The following is a 19,336-nucleotide window of genomic DNA, read 5'->3' as shown; positions in this document are numbered from 1 at the left end:
TTAGGGCTGCTGATGCTGGTAAGAACAGGAAAAATCCTGTTCAAAGAGCAGGCCTCACATCTGAGGACCTTCATTTGTGGGTTCTCAGCTGAGTAGGGACAGGAGGCCGCAGCCGCTGCTGCTTCCCCTGGGCTGTGGAGTTTGGAAGTAGAGTCACATGTGCAGGGTCTCCCTTGCGCGTTGAGGTGTCTCCAGCAGCGTGCAGCGTGAAGAAAGAATGAAGCCTGGATTGAGACTCAGCATGTGCTGTATCTCATGTCAGGATGGCCATGCCTTCCTCGCAGGGCTCACGTCTGAATGGGGCACTTTTGCAGAGAGACAGATGGCCCTACAGTCATTTTGAGCCGAGCGAACTGTCGGAGAGGGAGCATCTTTCTCACTTCCTCTCTGGAGTGAGGCCACTTGCCTGACCGGAAGCCCAGCTCTCCTCCCTCCTGGGCCCTTTTTTCCACGGCTGAGAGCTGCTTCCCCGGCACCTGGGTTTTTATCTCCCTTTCTCGGCAGGCTGTCCTCCGAAAGCCTCTGCCCACTGAGCCCTTTTTAAAGAGGAAGATATTTGCCAATCTCCCAGGCATGCTTTCTTAAGATTCAGCTTATTTCGAGGCAGCTGGTTGGCTTTCGGGGCCCCCCGTTCATTAAGGAGGTGAATTCAGCCTCAGATAAAATGCCAAACAAAAGCCAGAATTGGACCAGTTTTCTTTACCTTTTTTTTTAAACATTTTGGTTGAGCCTTCAGTATGTAAATTCTCTGCCAGATCGATTGTTCATCGCCCTTATGGTATGATTGGCGCTACATGGTGTTGGTACTAATTTAATGAGTCATTATCTTGGGGCAGAGACGAAGGCCAGGTTTGGTTAGAGAACCACCTCCTGGATTAAATGATTCTCTTCCTAACAGTAAAATCATAATGGATGGCATTACAATGCGTTTGAATATCTCTTTCTAATTAGTCAGTGACCCTTGTGAAGGTATGTAATGATACATGAAGTGGATCCATGCAAGTATTTTAAAGAAGTGGGTAATTTGTGATTATTGCTAACAGTAGCACTAGCTCAGATTTTAAAACCTTCTCAGAGCTTTGTCTACACTCTCCCAAGCGACCAGTAATTAGCCATCCCAGCCTCACGATGTGTGGACCGAGATGAGAAGCACAGGGGTTCTGATTCCAAGGCCACTGTGGCATATTTGAGAGATTCTCTTTCGGTCTCTCTTTACTTTTTTGAAAAATGCTTTATTTAAAAACGAAACCATTTCTTCTTGCTTTCCATTCGTCTCTAAACCCAGAGTTCCGGCCAGTTTTGTATCCAGGCACCAAGATGAAAACCTCAAGATGTTTTCATTCTACTCTTATAAGCCCATGTTTATAAGATTAAAAATGGGAGCTGAAACGAGTGCTTACTATGAGAGCATTTTTCTCGTTGTCAGTAGGCTCTGTCACTAGGGAAATAGATTGAAAATCAATATCTTAATCCCGTGGAGGCCAGCCACCCAGTACATTTTTATTCTGGCGGAGGGGTGCTGTTTGGTAAGTGAATCCAGTAAGGGTGTAAAGCACGGAATGTACTGTTACCCTGACAGATGAACTCCTGCTGGATTGCTGCTGTGTTTTACTTTTATTTCTGTGGCAAATCATGGCAGGAAAACACACGCACACGCACGCACGAGTGTGCACGCGCTTAGGGTCAATGGGCAGTGTCCTGGTCTTGCCTTCTTGTCCAGAACGGCTGAATGTACGTCCAGATGTAGCAGGCTGTGCACTCCAAGCAGGGAGGGCAGCATCTCACTACTTAAACCAGGTCTTCTCACGTTTCATCTCTCCCTCCCGGTTAAATGCACAGGTCAGCACCTCCAAAGATCTTCCCTGCTGTCCCTTTAAGGGGAGGGAGAAAAAGACTCATTTTTATTTTTACTTTTCTTTCACATTGAACTATTTTGTGTGTGCGGCAACTTCTGTTTTTAGGAAGCGGAAGAAGCCAGCAACATGTTGGATTGTTCTGATAATACCCTGCTGGCCTCTTGCCCAGGTCAGCAGGGCCTCTGCTGAGCAGTATTGAAATCGCCTCCAGGCCAGTGTGAGAAGTTAGCAGGTGCGGACATTCTTTCTTCCTGGCCTAGGCGAGGCTTCATCACCCCACTGTGTTTCTTGATAAAAGGTAACCCCACCCTTCAAGAAGAGCAAAGATTGCTGTGAAAGGAGGGAGGCTATTTATGACCCTGAAGTAAATCAAGCTGGCCTTAGGTGACTAGACCTAGACAGTTAGGAAATAATGTAATTTGCATTCTGTCGATTTGGGTGGCCCAAAATGCACCTTCTAGGACGTACCTTTTCTTGGTAGTTGCTTCCAAATTTGACCAACTTTATCTAAAGTAAACCTTGAGTAGCTTTTTTTCAGCCAAGCTTAGAAACTTGAATACAGGAGCAGAACAACAAAAAAGTTCTTTTTCAAAAAAGGAGCAAAACAGATTCATAACTAAGAGACCAAACTTAGGGTCCCCCCCCAGGGCCTCACCGTTAGAACTCAAGCCTGGCAGCCTCTGGTACCAGAATTCATAAGGACTTGAGGATGGTCAAAGGTGACGCCAGACTGTAGAACTGTCTTCAACTTCTCCAGATCCTTTGTTCCCTGTTTTGTTTGTTTGCTTTTGTTTTTTGGCATTTCCTCTGGTGCTTAAGATATGAAAAATTCCATCTACAAGATAAAAAGTAGATTTGGGATGGTTCTTTAGATGGAAGGCACCCCTCCTGAGAAGGAGCGAGTGAAGGCTTTCCACGCTGGTTCACCCCTCAGGAACGGGAGCCAGCGACAAGGCATCCAGTTTTATCAGGACCCCTAGAAAACTCTTAGCAATAGGAAAGTCCGTGTGAGGTGTGAACCCAGATCTCACAGTAAACCCAGACACAGCCGATAGTACATCTTGTTTTTCTTTGGTGAACTGGACCTTGGAAAAGCCAGGGTCACAGAGGTGAGGCTGCATGGGATCTGCCCTCGGTCACCACGTGCACCGGTAACCCTGGGCGGTGGACATGGAGGGTTTTTCAACCTTTAAGAGGTTTTTATTTACCCAAGAAAGCTGACAACTTTCCCAGTCACCTTCGCGCTTGCCTCAGCTCTGCTTCTGTGCTGCCCCTTCTCCACACAATCATTTGTTGAAAAATGCCAGTCTTACCATGTCACCATTGCCCCCAACCCCCCAGGACAAAGACCCGCATGTCCCCGGTGTCCTGGCCCCTGTCCACCTCTTTTATACTTGTTTTTGAACTCGAATTACTCTGAACAGTTGGACTTCCATGTGCCTTTCCAGCGAGAAAGAGAGGTTTGGGCTGTGGCTTTTGTTACTGTGGCGTGGACGCTATAGCTCTGTCAACCCAGCAGAGTAAGGAAGGGGCGTTAGGCAGGTCCATCGGGAAGGGTGTGCTGCCAACCCATGAGGTCTTAGCCAGATTTCTGCTGCCAGACCCTTGACCCTCGAGACACGGTGATGAACTCAACTGCATTTTTACTAGAACATATTATTTGCCCCCCTTTATAGCAGAGCAGCACGTGATGCTGTTTCCTTGTGGAAATGCAGTGTGTGTACCACACCCTGCACCCACGGCGACCTGTCACTGTTGAGGCAGTCTGGCCCCTTCTCTGAAAGTACTAACCCGGTAGAGACTTCTGTCTCCCACCGTCGCCCTTGGATACCTAAACCGAATCATGGCCAGAGTTTATTTAAAAAAAGAAAACAAAAAGAGCACCAGATTAGAAGTTAAAAGACTGGGGTTCTAGACCTAGTTCTGCGGGGGGGGGGGTTTTGTTTGTTTTTTGTTCTTGTGGTACGCGGGCCTCTCACTGCTGTGGCCTCTCCCGTCGCGGAGCACAGGCTCCGGACGCGCAGGCTCAGCGGCCACGGCTCACGGGCCCAGCCGCTCCACGGCACGTGGGATCTTCCCGGACCGGGGCCCGAACCCGTGTCCCCTGCATCGGCAGGCGGACTCTCAACCACTGCGCCACCAGGGAAGCCCCTGCAGGTTTTTATTTATCACGTGATCCTAGGCAAACTCCCTCCCCTCTCTGAGACTCAATTTCCTCGTTATCTAGAGTGGAAACGAGGGGACTTCCCTGGAGGTCCAGTGGTTGAGACTTCGCCTTCCAATGCAGGGGGTGCAGTTTCAGCCCCTGGTCGGGGAGCTAGGGTCCCGCATGCCTCGCGGCCAAGGGACCAAGGCATGGAGCAGTGTGGTAACAAATTCATTGAAGACTGAAAATGGTCCACATCGAAACAAAATGTTTTAAAAAAATTAAATACAGTGGAAATGATGAAACTGATCCCACCTACCACACAGGATTGTTGTGAGAACCAGATGTGGGTGTAACAGAAAACTCACTGTGTGGTTAGAAGGTGGTAAGATTAATATTATGATTGTGGTATTATCAAATCATATTAAAATATATTTGATTAAGAGACATTGCCTCCATCTGTGCTGCGTCATCAGGGCTGGTATTCACAGTTTAAATTCTCGAAGTTTCAGATCAGGGCAAGAAGAAATTCCTCTCCATGGCAGCATGCAGATGGCCGGCTTTTATACGCTTTTATCTTGACCCTGCAGCTGCCTGAGTGACCTTGGCAATTTACCCAACCTCCCTGGGTTTCAGCTTTTTTCAGCTGCAAAGTGATAGGAGCAGCCCACCTTCACAGAACTTTCCCGTTCCTAATAGTCTACTTTTAAGAGCTTTCTCTGAGGCATGGGGGCAACTGCTTGCTCAGGTGGAGCCCTGCATTGTCAACAATTGTTAATAAGGTAAGAATGACCTTTTTAGGAATCAAACCGGTTCATCAGTAACCAGCCATGAATAATATTGTTGTAAGTCCTCAGCACCGAGGTCCAGATAAAATTACATGCCTGCGGGGGACTCTTTTCCCGATGCACTGACCTTCATAATCTGGAGAAGCTTAGTGGATTTCTAGTTCCCTAACCGTTCAGGAATTTCCTTGGCACCCAATATAGAACTGTTGAAAAGCAATTTCACTATTGGTTATGAGCCCAGAGTCTTATTAAGGTGAGATTTGAAAGGTTTTATCCTAAGAGGGGCTTAGAAAGCCCAGGGAAACTCAGTTTGAACTTCCTTAACTCTTTCTTTCAGGGAGACGGTGCTGTTGACAGGGAAAGCTGAATTTGCCTCCTGAGGCTGCCTCTTTCCGGCTGTCTGACCTTGAATTAGTCATTGAACTCTTTGTTAGTTATTTAACTCTCCACGATGCTTTTCCTCCTGTCTAAAATGGGGTGGCGACTGTGTGTTGCCGGTGGAGTTGTGAGGTCTGGCAGGTGGGAAAGACAAAGTTCAGGGCCCAGGAAATGCTAGGTTTTGTTATTATCGGTTCTATCAGTCATGATACTCTAGCACCTAGTGGGCTCCTACTTCTGACTTTATGTGCTGTAGCAGTTTGCTAAGCTTGCTATTCTTGTGACTTTTCATTTGTTAGGAGTCAGCGGCACTGTCTGTGTTGTCCCTTAGGGCAAAGTTTGGTGGTTCAGGGGAAGTCAGCTCTCATCTATCTCCGTTGATGGAGAAAGAGAGAGATATGGATTAGGGCTGGTGCGTAAAGCCCTTCCAGAGAGCATCTCACACGTTGGGATTTCCCAGCTTCTCTCTTGGACTTGCAACTTACGAGTTCAGAAGTTTCTAGAGTGCCCTCAGTCGTGTTCAGATGGAGAGCGGTGGTTGTCCCTGTGCCAGGCACAAAGCCACATACTCCTAGGGCAATGTCTGGCCTTAGAGATCATGTAATCTTATTAACTGGATATCCAGATGTAGCCCAGAAAACGAAAACTTATTTTTCTACCCTGGTCACCAGCATTCGGGATACACTTAAGATTTGAATAGAGATGCTTATCTACTTTTTGTCCTAAGGCATGTATGTGAAGTGAAATACCGTAAAGCTAACCCCCTTTAGGTGTGCAGGTTGATGATTTTTGACAGACATCCTCAGTTGTGTGACTACCAGTACGTGTAAGACATAGGACACTTTCCTCACCCCCAAATGTTTCCTCTCCCTCCTTCCAGCCCCTGGCAGCTCTGGCATGCTATGTCTTCATCCCTTCACCCAGGTTTTAAAAAGCCCGCTTGCCAGGAGTCTTGAAATTTTCTAGAAAACATTCGTCGTTCCATTTGGTATTCACAAGTGGTCCTGAACTCCTGCAGGCCTCTGGCTGCGGTCTGGGAGCCTTGCTCTGTTCATTCATCTCTTTACTCAGCAGAGATTCACTGAGCCCCTCTCCGCCACAAGCCGTGAACGTGTGCTGTGACTTGAGACGAAAAGTTCTAACGCAGGGTCTCAACTCTCTCGGGAGCCACAGGGTGGCCGTGAGACGACACGCACAAATAAAGAGTTAAATAAAGGGACACTGCGTTAACTGGGCACGCGAGGCCGGACGTGAAGGCACAGCACAACGTCGTGTCATGCTGTCGTTCTGGCCAAGCCCTGGAGACAGCAAGCTAGGGGCCTGCAGGAAGGAGAGGGCAGTCTGTTCCGGGGGGTCAGGAAAAGGCCCCCCGAAAGCAGAGGCATCTGACTCCTGCCTGCTACTCACCCTCCCCTTCCGCCCACCGCGCTGCCGCCCCACCGAAGCCTTTGATTTCCTGGAACTGGAAAAAAAAAAATACCCCACTTCCTGAACTTTCATCACGGGCCCTCCGCCCTCCCCGCTTTTCCTTTTCACTACTGTCCTCAGTTTATTCTCTAGATCATTGTGTGCTGGCCTCCAGCCCCACTGGACTTCTTATAAACCAGATCCTGGACTAGATTACACTTCCTCTCCCCTTCCTACCTGACAACAGTGCCTTGTACAAAGAGGATGCTCAAGAAATCTCTGTTAGTTGAATGGCTGAGTTGGGACTTCTGGGGGAAAACACTCAGGGAGAGAATTCCTGGTCAGAACAAAGGGACATAATTAGGAGGATGCTTGAATGGCTGCCATAGTTTATACTCCCGGGAATGACGGTGCAAGGGAGAAATGAATTTTGGAGGATTGGAAGTTAAAGGGGCCTTGATTTAAATCAAATCTATATAAGGTCTTCATTTTCTTAGTATGTAAGGTATCAGTTTTGTCCACCCCCTCATCCAACACACGCACCCACGCACGCACACACACGTCCTGTTCGGTTTCTATCTCCACCCACCAATTTGGGAAAGGACAGGACCCATCTTGTTTTCCTGCCGTCTTATTTTACTTGGGAGAGGAGGCAGAAGAAACTTGAGAGAGGTCAGTGTCAGCGCTCAGTCTGTGCCTGGTGAGCTGCATAATTGATGCTCTCAGGCTCAAGTAGTATAGTCCAAAGGATAAAATAAGAATTTGGGAGTCAGCCTGCCATATTTAGCCTGCCTTCCTTTTCTTTAATTTTATCCCCTCCAGGAAAACCCACACGGCATCCAGTTTCCCTTCCATTCTGTATGCTGTGGCTTTGTGGAGTCTTTTATCACATCCCCAAATCTCCTTTCCCAGCCTTTTTGGTGCTTTTCTTTTCTTTGCTAGAAAATCCATGAATTCTCACTGCCTTCTGAAACCTTACCTGAGTAGAAATCAGGTAATGTTCTCCCTACCTTAATGCTAGTTACTTCATCACCCCGCTTCAGGCAATTAAAACAGAAACCCACGTATAAACAGAAATACTTGAGTAATCAAAATATTATACTTTAAGCAGTGAAAACAGGAACTGACCCATGATGCTAACTTCTCAAGGAGACTGGAATGTGGCCGCCTTCCCACCTAATCAACATCTTACAGGTGGCCGGGGACGTAGAGCACTGCCCATATATATCCACGCTGTGTGACTTCGGATGAGCTAGTGTACTTCTCTGTGCCTGACACTCTTCATTTATAACAGGACAATGATGCTTTCCCTGTCATTCTCGTGTGTTGAAATGTTAAAATAACTTATACAGGCGTGAGTAAAACATTGATTATGAGGGCAAAGTGCTTTGAGAGAGGCCCTTGGGAAAGCGTTGTTGGTCCCATTTGTTTATGGGTGCCAGTTTTCAGGGATATTCCATCCAATCAGTTGTCAGCAGAATTATAAGGTCAGCTCTGTTTGAAAGTAAGACAGGGCATTAGGGGCATTCAAATTAAAACCACGATGAGGTATCACCACACATCTATCAGAATGACTGAAGTCAAAAAGTAGTGACAACACCAAAAGCTGGCGAAAATGTGCATAAATTAGCTTGTCCATACATTGCCGGTAGGAACGTAATACGGTATAGCCACTGTGGACGCTAGTTTAGCAGTTTCTTGTAAAACTAAACATACAATTACCATGTGATCCAGCAACTGCACTCTTGGGCGTTTGTCCCAGAGAAATGGAAACTTATGTTCGGATAAAACCTGTGCATGAATGTTCATAGCAGCCTTATTCGTAATAGCCAAAGAGTGGAAAGGAACCTACAATTCCTTCAGTGGGTGAATTGAATTGGGTTCCTCCAATTGAAAGAACCTACAGTTCTTACTGATACACACGAAAATTTGGATGAATCTGCAGGGAATTCTGCTGAGTGAAAACGGCCCATCTCAAAAGGTTACTGTGTGAGTCCATTTATGAAGCATCCTTGAAATGACAAAAATTATAGAAATGGGAAACAGGTGAGTGGTTGCCAGGGCTTAGAGACAAGGGGAGGAGGCTGAAGGAGGGTGGATACAGTTACAGAAGATGCTTGTGATGATGCGACTCTTTGTTGTTTTGACTGCGGGGGTGGGTACATGAAACCGCATATGTGATGAAATTGCACAGAACTAAGTACACACACACACATACACACACACACACACGGAGTACAAGTGAAACGGAGGAAATCTGAACAAGATGCATCGATTGTCAGTGTCAATATCCTGATACTGTATGATAGTTTTGCACACGGGTAAAGGGCACGCGGGATTTGTGTATTATTTCTTACAACTGCACGTGAATCTACAATGATCTCAGACTGAAAGGTTTAAGTAAAAAAAAAAATTGAGACAGGATTCAGAGGCAGGGTGGTCAGAATTCATATTATCAGCGTTTTGAGGAGCTGAGGCTCCGAAGGTGTGTTAGAATTGGGAAAGCATTCTTTTCCGTTGTTTTGATATGACATGCATTGTCTGCAGAGGAGGAGGAGGAGGAGGGCTGGGGGTATGAACGGAGCATCCCACAGCTAGAAATGACACAACAGGGTGGATTTTGGTGGTCCTTCCTCATTTTTAAGGTTTGATGATGTCTCTCTGGACCCCAGGACCCAGAAACTAGCACAGCAGCTTCCTTTAGAGAAAGAGCAGAGAACAGAAATGGGTCAGGTTCAAAGCACTGTTTATCTCTCTGGCCCTGGGGCTGGGGCTGGATGCAGCTCTCGTCCTGCAGCCTTGGCTGTGGCTGGGTTGAGTTTGGGATGTTGCCACGTGTAAGCACCGTTGGCGGGCACACTGGAAATAGCCCTGGCAAGTTGCTTCTCCAGGGACGTTAACCCAAAGCTAAGGCTTGCTCTTGTTTCATGGCGGATGACTCTTTCTCGGGAGTGTGTGCTAGGCTGGTGAAGGCAGGTGATGTTGGCGCATGATGGGTGTCTTTTCTCTGAAGTCGTAGGACAGTCACATCTGGACAGCAACATTGAGCATCAAGAGATTGTCACGAACCCGCCGGACATCTGCCAGGTTGTGGAAGTGACCACTGAGAGTGACGAGCAGCCAGTCAGCATGAGCGAGCTCTACCCCCTGCAGATCTCCCCCGTGTCTTCCTACGCAGGTAAGGGGGGCGGGGGGCGGTCGGAAACTCCGGAACTGAGCAAGGAACCAGGGAGGGCGGTCCTTTAGTCTAGGGTCACTGGTTTCACCAGCATAGCAGAGAACCTCTCCTGTGTCCTAAGGATTATTCTGTCCGGAACTAGTCCTTTCTTTAATGTTCTCAACCAACATCTTCTTGGATATTTTTGGTCTCAATTCGGAGACTCAGAGCATTTTGCTTGATCACCCATAACACGTTGATGCATGACTAACGAATGAGAAGACTTCTTTGGGGAAGTCGTTCATCTGAGTCTGTTTTATTTGCGCAAGTTACGGAAACTCGGGAGGATGTTTTTAATGGAATCTGAGTTTCACCCAGCTGGATAGGACCTTAGGGTTCACGTCTTCCGGTTCCTTTTGGAAAAGAAGGGATTCCTCCAGGCCACACGGCCAGTAAGTGTTTGGGTCAGGACTCAAACTAAACCTTCAGACCCCAAGTTCCATTGTGTCGCTCACCAAGTTTACTTGTCACTTCCACGTATTTTCCTCTTCCTTTTCCATTTCATACAGCTTCTAGCTGGGCCAGGGACTGAGCCCACTGCAGATTCCCCAGGGAACGGCCGCAGAATGGCAGGAATTGGCCCCGACAGCCGCAGGGTTTCAGTGGGTTCTTCCATCCTTGCAGGATAAAGTGACGGCTCCTTTTTCCCACCAACGTTACGTCACCTTATGCCCTCCTCCCAAGGATCTCCACTTAACTTTTGGTGGCTCAATTATAATTATGAAATATAAGTTCTGAGTCAGGGTTATTGCTTGCAGATATTACAAATAAAAAGCAGAGGCCCTATCATGGGTAACCAGAGTTGCTCTAATACATTGTTCAGCAATTCTTTATGTGTTGCCAAATAGCGTGTCCTTCAGTGAGGACGCCACCCCAGTGAGTGGCACAGAGTCAGCATTAGAATTAGACTGATTCAGATGACAAGTTGTCTTTGAATTATCCGCCCCTCAATTAACCTCGTATTTCCTGAACCCCAACTTTCTTTCATTGTAACTTACTTTTTTCAATTGTGGTAAAATACCCACAGCATAACATTTACCACTTTTAGCCATTTTTTCGGTGCACGTTGCAGCAGCATTAAGTGACTTTTAACATGGTTGTGCAGCTGGCAACACCCTCCGTCTCCAGAACTTTCTCCTCTCGCACAGCTGAAACTCTGAGCCCATTATACAGTAACTCCCCCTCCCCCTCCCCCCAGCCCCTTGGCCAGCCCCCTTTTACTTTCTGTCTCTCTGAATTTGGCCACTAGGTACCTCGTATAAGTGGAATCCTACAGTATTAGTTCGTTTGTGACTGGCTTATTTCACTTTGCAGAATGTCTTCAAGGTCCTGACTTTCTTTCGTGCTGGGAACATAAAAGGAAAGTGAGAACGAACCTTGGCTACGAGAAGCCTATAATCTGTCAGACAGGATAAGCTTCTCATCACTTATTTATTCATGAAACATATTTTGAACTCCTGCGTGCACCAGTCTCTCTTGGCTATCTGCCGGGCCTTGTAATAATTACTGTTTGTTGCTTGTTTGTTGTACCCAGGGTACTGTGCTAAGTGCTTGAAATCGATTGGCTTATTTAATTATCATGAGAATAGCCCCGTCAGCCTGGGTGCCGTCATCATTCTGTCTTTAAAAGTTAGGTATCTGGGCTTCCCTGATGGCGCAGTGGTTGAGAGTCCGCCTGCCAATGCAGGGGACGCGGGTTCGTGCCCCGGTCCGGGAGGATCCCACGCGCCGCGGAGCTGAGCTTGCGCGTCCAGAGCCTGTGCTCCGCAACGGGAGAGGCCGCAACAGTGAGAGGCCCCCCCAACAAAATATTAGGTATCTGAGGTCAGTGGGGTGAAGCAGCGCGTCCAGAAACGGACAGCCCGTAGCACAGTCAGCCCCATATGTGGCTGGTGCCAAAGGCTTGCTCTTAGCCCTTTGACTGCACAGCTGCCCTGCAGGACCGTGTCGGCTCTGCCATTCAGAATGGTCCACCTCCCAGAATCTCAAGGACCAGCCAGAGGAGGCAGAGCAGAATGTTTATGCCCTAATTTTATAGTTGAGACACAACTGAAACGTGAAACACTAAGCCACTGGGCTTACATTTCACTGACAACGGCTGAAAATGTGGGACTTTCCTCTATATCATGCTGCTGCAGGCATTATTACACCCCAAGTGTTTTTTGTTTTTGTTTTTTTCTTAAGGGCTTGGAGCTTTAGAATAGACTTTTCTATTTATCTATTGAGTTCAGACTTTTCTGAAGTCTTCTTGGGGATTCTGGAAAGGCCTCTTCTTGCTGTTCTGCCAGCACTGGCATTTTGCTTTAGCAGAAGAATCCCAAGAACAGCTGATTCATGCAGAGAGAAATGAAAATTTCATTACCCTTTTCAGGACATTTGCAAGATCTGAAAAGAAGGATTTCAGTGCCAGGCGGGCGGGCAGTGCGGGTTTGATTGGAGCCTGGTGTTTCAGCCTGGCCTTTAGTTCTTTTGATTGTTTGCACTGTCTGAATTTTCTAGAACCCTGTGGACGGAAGCTTCCTGGATAGAGTCAAGACAAGTCATCGCTGCTACTTTTCTAGAGCCTATGACACATAAGAAACTTATCTGTTACTGACCATGGGTAGCTAAAATCTTTCAGTCAGGTATTCCATAGCTTGCTACTAGGAAAGGCAGCTCTTTGGTGGTATTCACTTTCTAACTTTACGTTCCCCACGAGAATAGGCTGTTTGCCTGTTTTTCATGACAGAGTCCCTTTGTGTGGACTACTGAACTGAATTTCAGCCTCCTCAAACCACTTCATTCACTTAGAAACCGGTATTTGGAAGCTGTTGTTGGCTATTTTTCCCCCCTACTGATCATTGAAATATAACCCAGTAGTATTACAAAAACCACATTCATTTTTGCAGGTCCGTCTTTTCCATGGTCTATATGGACATATAAAACTATGTCCTGTGGAGGGATGTCCCAAGGCCCAACTTTGGGAAACTCTAGAGACGAGTCATTTTTATTTTTAAAGATCTACCGCGGAGTGGCCTCTTGCCTGCTGCGTGGCACCAGGATTTTATTAGGTTGTGGGTGGTTTAGTGAAAGAAAGCCACAGTAGTATTTTGGGGAAGGCTGGACGAGAGTATGGAGAAGAAAGTGTAAGACGAAGGATTGACGGTGATAACTGAGAGAAGGGAGATTTCCTTCTGACCGTGACCAGCGGGAAAGACTTTGGGTCCTTCTGGAAACCATAGGAGGCTTGCATTTTGTTGGGTGCGGCAAAGATAAAAGTGCTGTAAGAGGACACTGATTGGAACCTCTTCGTTGAGGCTTCTAGGGAAAGTAATTAAGGAAATGATTGAGGGAAAGGAATCCTTGTCAATCTTATTAATAAAACTTGTTGAACAAGAGCCTTCCAGAAAATGTACCAGGATGTCGTAGTGCAGAAAGGCTGTGACAGAAGACGTCTCCCTCCCCATCATGTTCTGAGATGATCTGACGATAAAAACCTGGGCTGAGCGGAGTCTGAGCCTGAGCCTAGCCTCATGGTAAAACTGCAGCTCTGGGAGAAGCATCTTTGGGGTCATCTAATCCAAACCGCTTCCTTCCCTCTCACCCCAGTTGCCTTCCGGGAAACGGAGATCAGAAAGATGAAACAAACTGCTTAGGTACCCTGTTATTAACTCTGTAAACACTTGCAACTTACCTCAGACCGTGTTCGGGAAGCAACTCCAACAAAAATTTTTTTTTAAATTCCATGCTACACAAAGCAAATACGAAACCAAATCCAAAGTAATCAGAAGGAAAAGTGAAACCACTGATATTGCTGTGTGGGTGGTAACATTGATCTGGAAGCAGGAGCTGGCAGGAATTCATTTGTTCTATAAGAACCGATCTTGAAAATGGCCATGGTGGAGCAAAACCAAGAAAACAGAGGAAAATGGGCATGAGTGCCCCCAACAAAGCACTCTGAGCCAGTGACCCTGGGGTAGCCAGGAGCGCCACTGTTCTTCTAGAGGGAAGGGTTTGGGGTCCTCAGGCTAGAGCTTCAAGCATCTCCTGCTCCTAGGCTGAAGGCGCTCAAGGCCATTCTTTTAAACCACGGAAATGAGAACTCCCAGTTTGCTTATATGGAGAGTTTTCAAAACTACTTCAGAGGCAGTTGGTCTTCCTTTAGAAACGGTGCTCTCCAGCTAACGTTTGGGTCGGCTGAAAACAGAAGTTCAGAGCATGTGAACTGGTCTTGTCCCTGACTGTCTCCCTGAAGTTGAAAACTGGGTGCTTACGGGTGATTAACGTTCTGATTCTGTTCATGGCTCGTGCCAGGCCTTACAAAGGAGTCTTCCCCAGGCTGTGCCTTCCCACCCCTCCCGCATCTGTGACTCGGGCTGTGGGATCCCAGTACCTTGGTCTAACCTGCTCATTTTTGCCGATTTCCAGCGCCCAGAGCAAGCCCGGTGGCATCTGGTTTTTCCGTGCAGGGGAGAGGGACAGAAGATAATGGTGTTTATGGAGGGTGATCAGGAGCGGAGGGGCCTAGACCTACAGGAAGGGAAGAGACACCTTGACTTCAGAGCACTAAGAAAGCTGGCCATAAACATGGAAAGGGGATCTTGAAGTTTCACCAGAGGCTGGGGCAGCAGGAGAGCTTCAGCGCCCGGGGCCCTGGAATCAGAAGCTTGCTTTGTTTTCCCTCCTCTGTGCTGACTCAGTCCACCACGACTTTGGCTGCTTTCTCAACATCTCTGTTCCGCATTTTTCTTGGGAGTGGCAGCGCCGATTGCTACCTCCTCAGGGTCCTGGGCTGGCCTGAAGGTTGAGTGAGGAGGGGCATTTTCCCCTTGCTGTTGTGTATCATTTGTTTTCGTGTGGAAACCTCTCTTGTGCCTGGCGTTGCCAGTTGGCCCTGACAAGTAGGGTTGGGCCTTCTCCGGGCTTCTCCTGCCCCCTGTAACCACAAACTTAGTGCCTTAAAACAACACACATTTATTATCCCACAGTTTCTGAGGGTCGGGAGAGCAGACATGGCTTGGCTGGGTCCTCTGCTCAGGGCATTCTCTGCACAGACCAGCAGTTGAGGTCTGGTCCAGGGCTGCTGTCTCATCTGAGGATGGGATCGGGGAGGGTCTGCTCCCAGGCTCCCATGGTTTGAGGCAGAATGTAGTTCCTGGCAGGTTGTCAAACCGAGGGCCTCGGTTGCTTGCTGGCTGGTGGCTGGAAGCGGTCCTTAGTTGTCTGTCACGTGAGCCTCCCCGCCATGGCTGCTGGCTTCCTCAAAGCCAGCAAGAGAGATGGTCTCCTCATTAGACAGCTTGCAGGCTTACATAACGTAACCACGTGCATCTCATCGCCTCCACTGTGTTCTGTTGGTTCAGAGCAAGTCACAGGCCCCGCCTGCCCTCCAGAGGAGGCAACCCCACAAGAAGGTAAACACCAGGAGCTGAGGCTCACGGGAGCCACCCTAAAATCTGTGCACCCACAGTGACCCAGGGGGAGGATGCCACTTTATTAACCCAGGATATAAGTACTGAAGGGCCGTGAGGGAAAGGAGGGATCTGAGGAGAATGGGGCCCATCTGGGGAGGCTGGGCTGGGACTTCAGTGAACCAACTGCCATGAATGGGAAAAGAAGGCCAGTGAGCGGCTTGTGATGGAGCAGCTGTGAGGCAAGGGCCTGACGTGGAGCCAGCAGAGGGCCGGAGGGGTGGGGGGCGGGGGTGGGTAGAACGCAGATGGGCAGCCGGGGGCCCAGCACCCCATCCTGGGAGGAGAGGCCATGAATAAACATAGCCTGGCCCTGGAAAAACAGCCACCCTTCAACTCTTAAGTCCCGCCCTAGCGTCTCCCAGGCACAGGCGTCTGACGGAGGTTATGAGTTTAGTGATGCATTTCTCTTTTGAAGAAAGACGTGCTGATGTATTTTTTTAAAACACTGCCTGAGCCTCGAAAGAGTTTGAGTGGCAGGAATGATGGGCCTGTGTTTTTCTCTCTGTGAACAGAAAGCGAAACTACGGATAGTGTGCCCAGTGATGAAGAGAGCTCGGAGGTAAGCATGATGGCACCGGGGCAGAGCCTTCCCGGCTGGCATGTTGGTTTCCCTGCCGCTAGTGAAGTTTCTTTTCTTTGGACCATGAGTTTCACTTTTGGAGGTTTTTTTTTTTTTGGTGATGGTAAAATATACATCACATAAAATTTACGGAGCTTTTGGGTTTTGACTTACAAAATGAAGCTTTGGGAAGTAAAGTGGAGGGAAGGGAGTAAGATGTTACTGTGAGAAAGGAGGCTAGGACGGCAGGAAAAGGCCAAGAAACACTGATATGCTTCCCACCGTAAACATCCTAATTCACAAGCAGAAATAGAAGGTCCAAGTGGCCCAAGGCGATGATGAGAAGTCAGTGTCAGAAAGTGCAAAGCACACGGGTTCGTGCCCCGGTCCGGGAGGATCCCACATGCCGCGGAGCGGCTGGGCCCGTGAGCCATGGCCGCTGGGCCTGCGCGTCCGGAGCCTGTGCTCCGCGACGGGAGAGGCCCGCGTACCACAAAAAAAAAAAAAAGAAAGAAAGAAAGGGCAAAGCAAAAGTAGCTCCCCAGACACCGGAAGTGTCCCCTCCACCCCCCACCCCCCCCCACCCCCGCCTGCCCTGTGATCCCTGCCCACAGGCCAGGTATGTGTTCAGTCCAGATTCCAAGGGGCTTTGCTTCTGATCTCCCTCCTCTTGGCTAGGCTCAGACAATGGCAGGAAATGGCTGGAACTGTGAAGGGAAGCATTCCTGCGAAGCCTGCTTTGTGTCTGTGTTGGAGTGAGTGAGTGAGTGAGACAGACAGAGACTGACTGACTAGTGGTTGTCTGAATTAGTAATTTCCCAACGTACTAAATACTCTATAGTCCAGGAATTCTGAAAAGACAGTAGGTGTGGGTGTGCACGTACATTCGGAACCTGTTTCTTCAAGGTCAGAATCCTAGCTCCTTCTCTGAATGATGCCACCCTTGAAGCCAGCTATTTGCATGCCCTCTGGAGCTCTAAGCTGTACCCGTTTGAAAGCAGTCCAGGGGCGTTCCCTGTCTCTTATTGGGTTCCTCGCTTCCCGCACTCTGAAAATGCAGCATGACTCAAAGATCAGATCGGGCCATCTGTGAGGACTTAGGGGAACCCGTGACACACCAGCCATCCTGGCCCAAAGCTACCTAACCATGAGGCCAGGCAGCCGGTATAGAGGGGAACCAGAAACCAAGTTGCTGCCTTGTTTTCCTGCCTTCATAGAACAGTCTTGGCTACATTTTCTGGGAGGTAGCCAATGGGCATGGAGTAAAAAGGGAAGAGAAACTGTGCTTGGGGCATGCATGGCTGGGAATGGATTTCAGTTCAGGGGTGTGGAGTCACTAAGATTCTCGTTTCTTCCGTGCCTCTTACGAAATTCAGACACCAGCACATGGGAGGAGGGGCACATTTTTTTAAAAGCCATTCAAGAGAAGGCAAAGGAAATGTATATCATAATTATTTTCTTTGAAAGGGCCGACCACACTGGCGGAAGAGGAACATTGAAGGCAAACAGTACCTCAGCAACATGGGGGCACGAAGCACGTACCTGCTACCCAGCATGGCGACCTTCGTCACTTCCAACAAGCCCGACCTCCAGGTCACCATCAAAGAGGAGAGCTGTCCCGTGCCTTACAACAGCTCCTGGCCCCCGTTCCCAGACCTCCCCCTCGCCCCCTCCGTGACCCCAGCGCCCAGCAGCAGCCGGCCAGACCGGGAGACCCGGGCCAGCGTCATCAAGAAGACCTCCGACATCACCCAGGCCCGCGTCAAGAGCTGTTAAGCCTTCGACGTCCCCTGGTGGTTGTGGGGATTTCTTGTTATTGTTTGTTTGTATTATATTTTTCTTTCTGACACCTATTTTAGATGAATCTTAAGGGAAAAAGCCTTGACAATAGAACTTTGATTGCTGTGTCCAACTCCAGTACTGGAGCTTCTTTTTAACTCAGGACTCCAGCCCCTTGGTAGACGCATATCTCTAGAGCCTGCTGGATCTCCCAGGGCTGCTCCCTCAACTTCAAGGACGTCATAGGACCAACACCCACACGGGCGGTGAGGTGCTGCATTGCCTGCGGTCAAGGCCAGCATGGTGGAACGGATGCCTCTGAATGGAGGAGAAAATGTGAACTAGCTGGAATTTTTTATTCTTGTGAATATGTACATAGGGCAGTACTAGCGACGTTGCAGTCTGCTTCTGCACCTTATCTTAAAGCACTTACAGATAGACCTTCTTGTGACCCTGCTCTGTTTCATAGCACAGTCAGCACCCCCCCTCCCCTCCCACCCCTCCACTCCTCTCTCAGCCCCTCCCTTCCCATCTCCTCCTCTCCCTTTGCATACCCTCCCTTTCCATCTCCTCTCCCTTTGCATGCCCTCCCCTCCCCTCCCACCCCCTCCCCTCGCTTGCCTCCCCTTCATCCCCCCCCACCCCGCCCTTCTATCCCCTTCATTTTCTTTCCTCCTTTTCCTCCCCTCAAAGGCTGTGTTCCACATCCCTGAGGAGGAGAAGAAAATGAACTTCTCCACAGATGTCCCATTTTAAAAGACTGCTTTAAAAAACAAAACAAAACAAAAAAAAAAAAGAAAAGAAAAAAGAAAATCTTTCTAATCTGCTATGCTTGAATGCCACGCGCGGTACAAAGGAAAACTATCATGGAGAGATTATGCAAATTCCCAGATTTGAAGAGAAAAATACTCTAATTCTAACCAGAGCAAGCTTTTTTATTTTTTATACCGGGGAATATTTTATTCAAGGTAAAATTCTAAAGAAAATATAATTGTTTTTTATCTTTTCTACAGCAAATTTATAATTTTAAGATTCCTTTTCTTGTTTATCGGCAGTTGTTATTACATCCTTGTGGCACATTTTTTTTTTAATTTTGTAAAGGTGAAAAAGCTTTTATGAGCTCATGTAGCAATCAAATTATCCTGTGGATTGATAATAAATGAATATGATATATAGTTAAATTTTTAATGGGCATCACGCCTGGCTTTGTGTGTGTGTCCCTTAGAGCACAGTCATGGCATTGGACTGCTGCGATATCGTTTCTTCTGCTGGACCAGAACTTTCCCCCTTTCGACCCTGGAGGTTTCTGTTGTGAGATGGCTTCCTCTGTTCGGTGCTCGCCCGGAGCTGGACGTTGTGCTGCGTGTCTTACGTGATGATTTCACCCGGTCACTCATTCAGGTTGTGCACAGGATGGAGATTTGTCTCCCGTTTCACAGGGAGGAAGGAGATGGAGACTTAAAAGGAAAATGCCTTTACTCAAGGTCACAAAGGGAGTCAGAATCCAAGGCCGGTGTGACTCTGGAGGAGTCTTTTTTTCCCCTTTCCACTACTCTCTACTGTCAGCAAATTCCACCCATATCTGTGTTTTTCTTGTTCTGAAACATAGGACTAAAATTCTGTGTTTATGTCACACACCCGGCTCACAGATAAGACATTTTTGAGAACAGGAGACATTTGTTGGGCTTCTGGTCAAAGCCAGTCTTCTTTCTAAGACCTGGGGCCTCAGACCTAGGCCCTGCCCTCAGAACTT

The 19,336-nt window shown here is 48.1% G+C and overlaps 1 protein-coding gene across 7 annotated transcripts in view; it reads left to right on the top strand.

Annotated features, from left to right (window-relative positions):
* The window catches only part of IRF2 (interferon regulatory factor 2), an 82,527-nt gene extending 63,756 nt beyond the window's left edge, over positions 1-18,771 (top strand). For all 7 annotated transcript variants that reach the window (XM_059049362.2, XM_067022549.1, XM_067022545.1 and 4 more), the window contains 3 exons: positions 9,589-9,753; positions 15,758-15,804; positions 17,272-18,771. In XM_059049362.2, the coding sequence (XP_058905345.1) occupies positions 9,589-9,753; positions 15,758-15,804; positions 17,272-17,580 (521 nt within the window). In that variant the 3' untranslated portion in view covers positions 17,581-18,771. The remainder of the gene's footprint in view (positions 1-9,588; positions 9,754-15,757; positions 15,805-17,271) is intronic.
* Positions 18,772-19,336: the final 565 nt, after the last annotated feature.

Source organism: Kogia breviceps, chromosome 20 (assembly GCF_026419965.1).
Source record: "Kogia breviceps isolate mKogBre1 chromosome 20, mKogBre1 haplotype 1, whole genome shotgun sequence".
Lineage (NCBI taxonomy): Eukaryota > Metazoa > Chordata > Mammalia > Artiodactyla > Physeteridae > Kogia > Kogia breviceps.
Note: the sequence above shows the minus strand (reverse complement) of the source record. Positions and strands in the feature narration are given on the sequence as shown.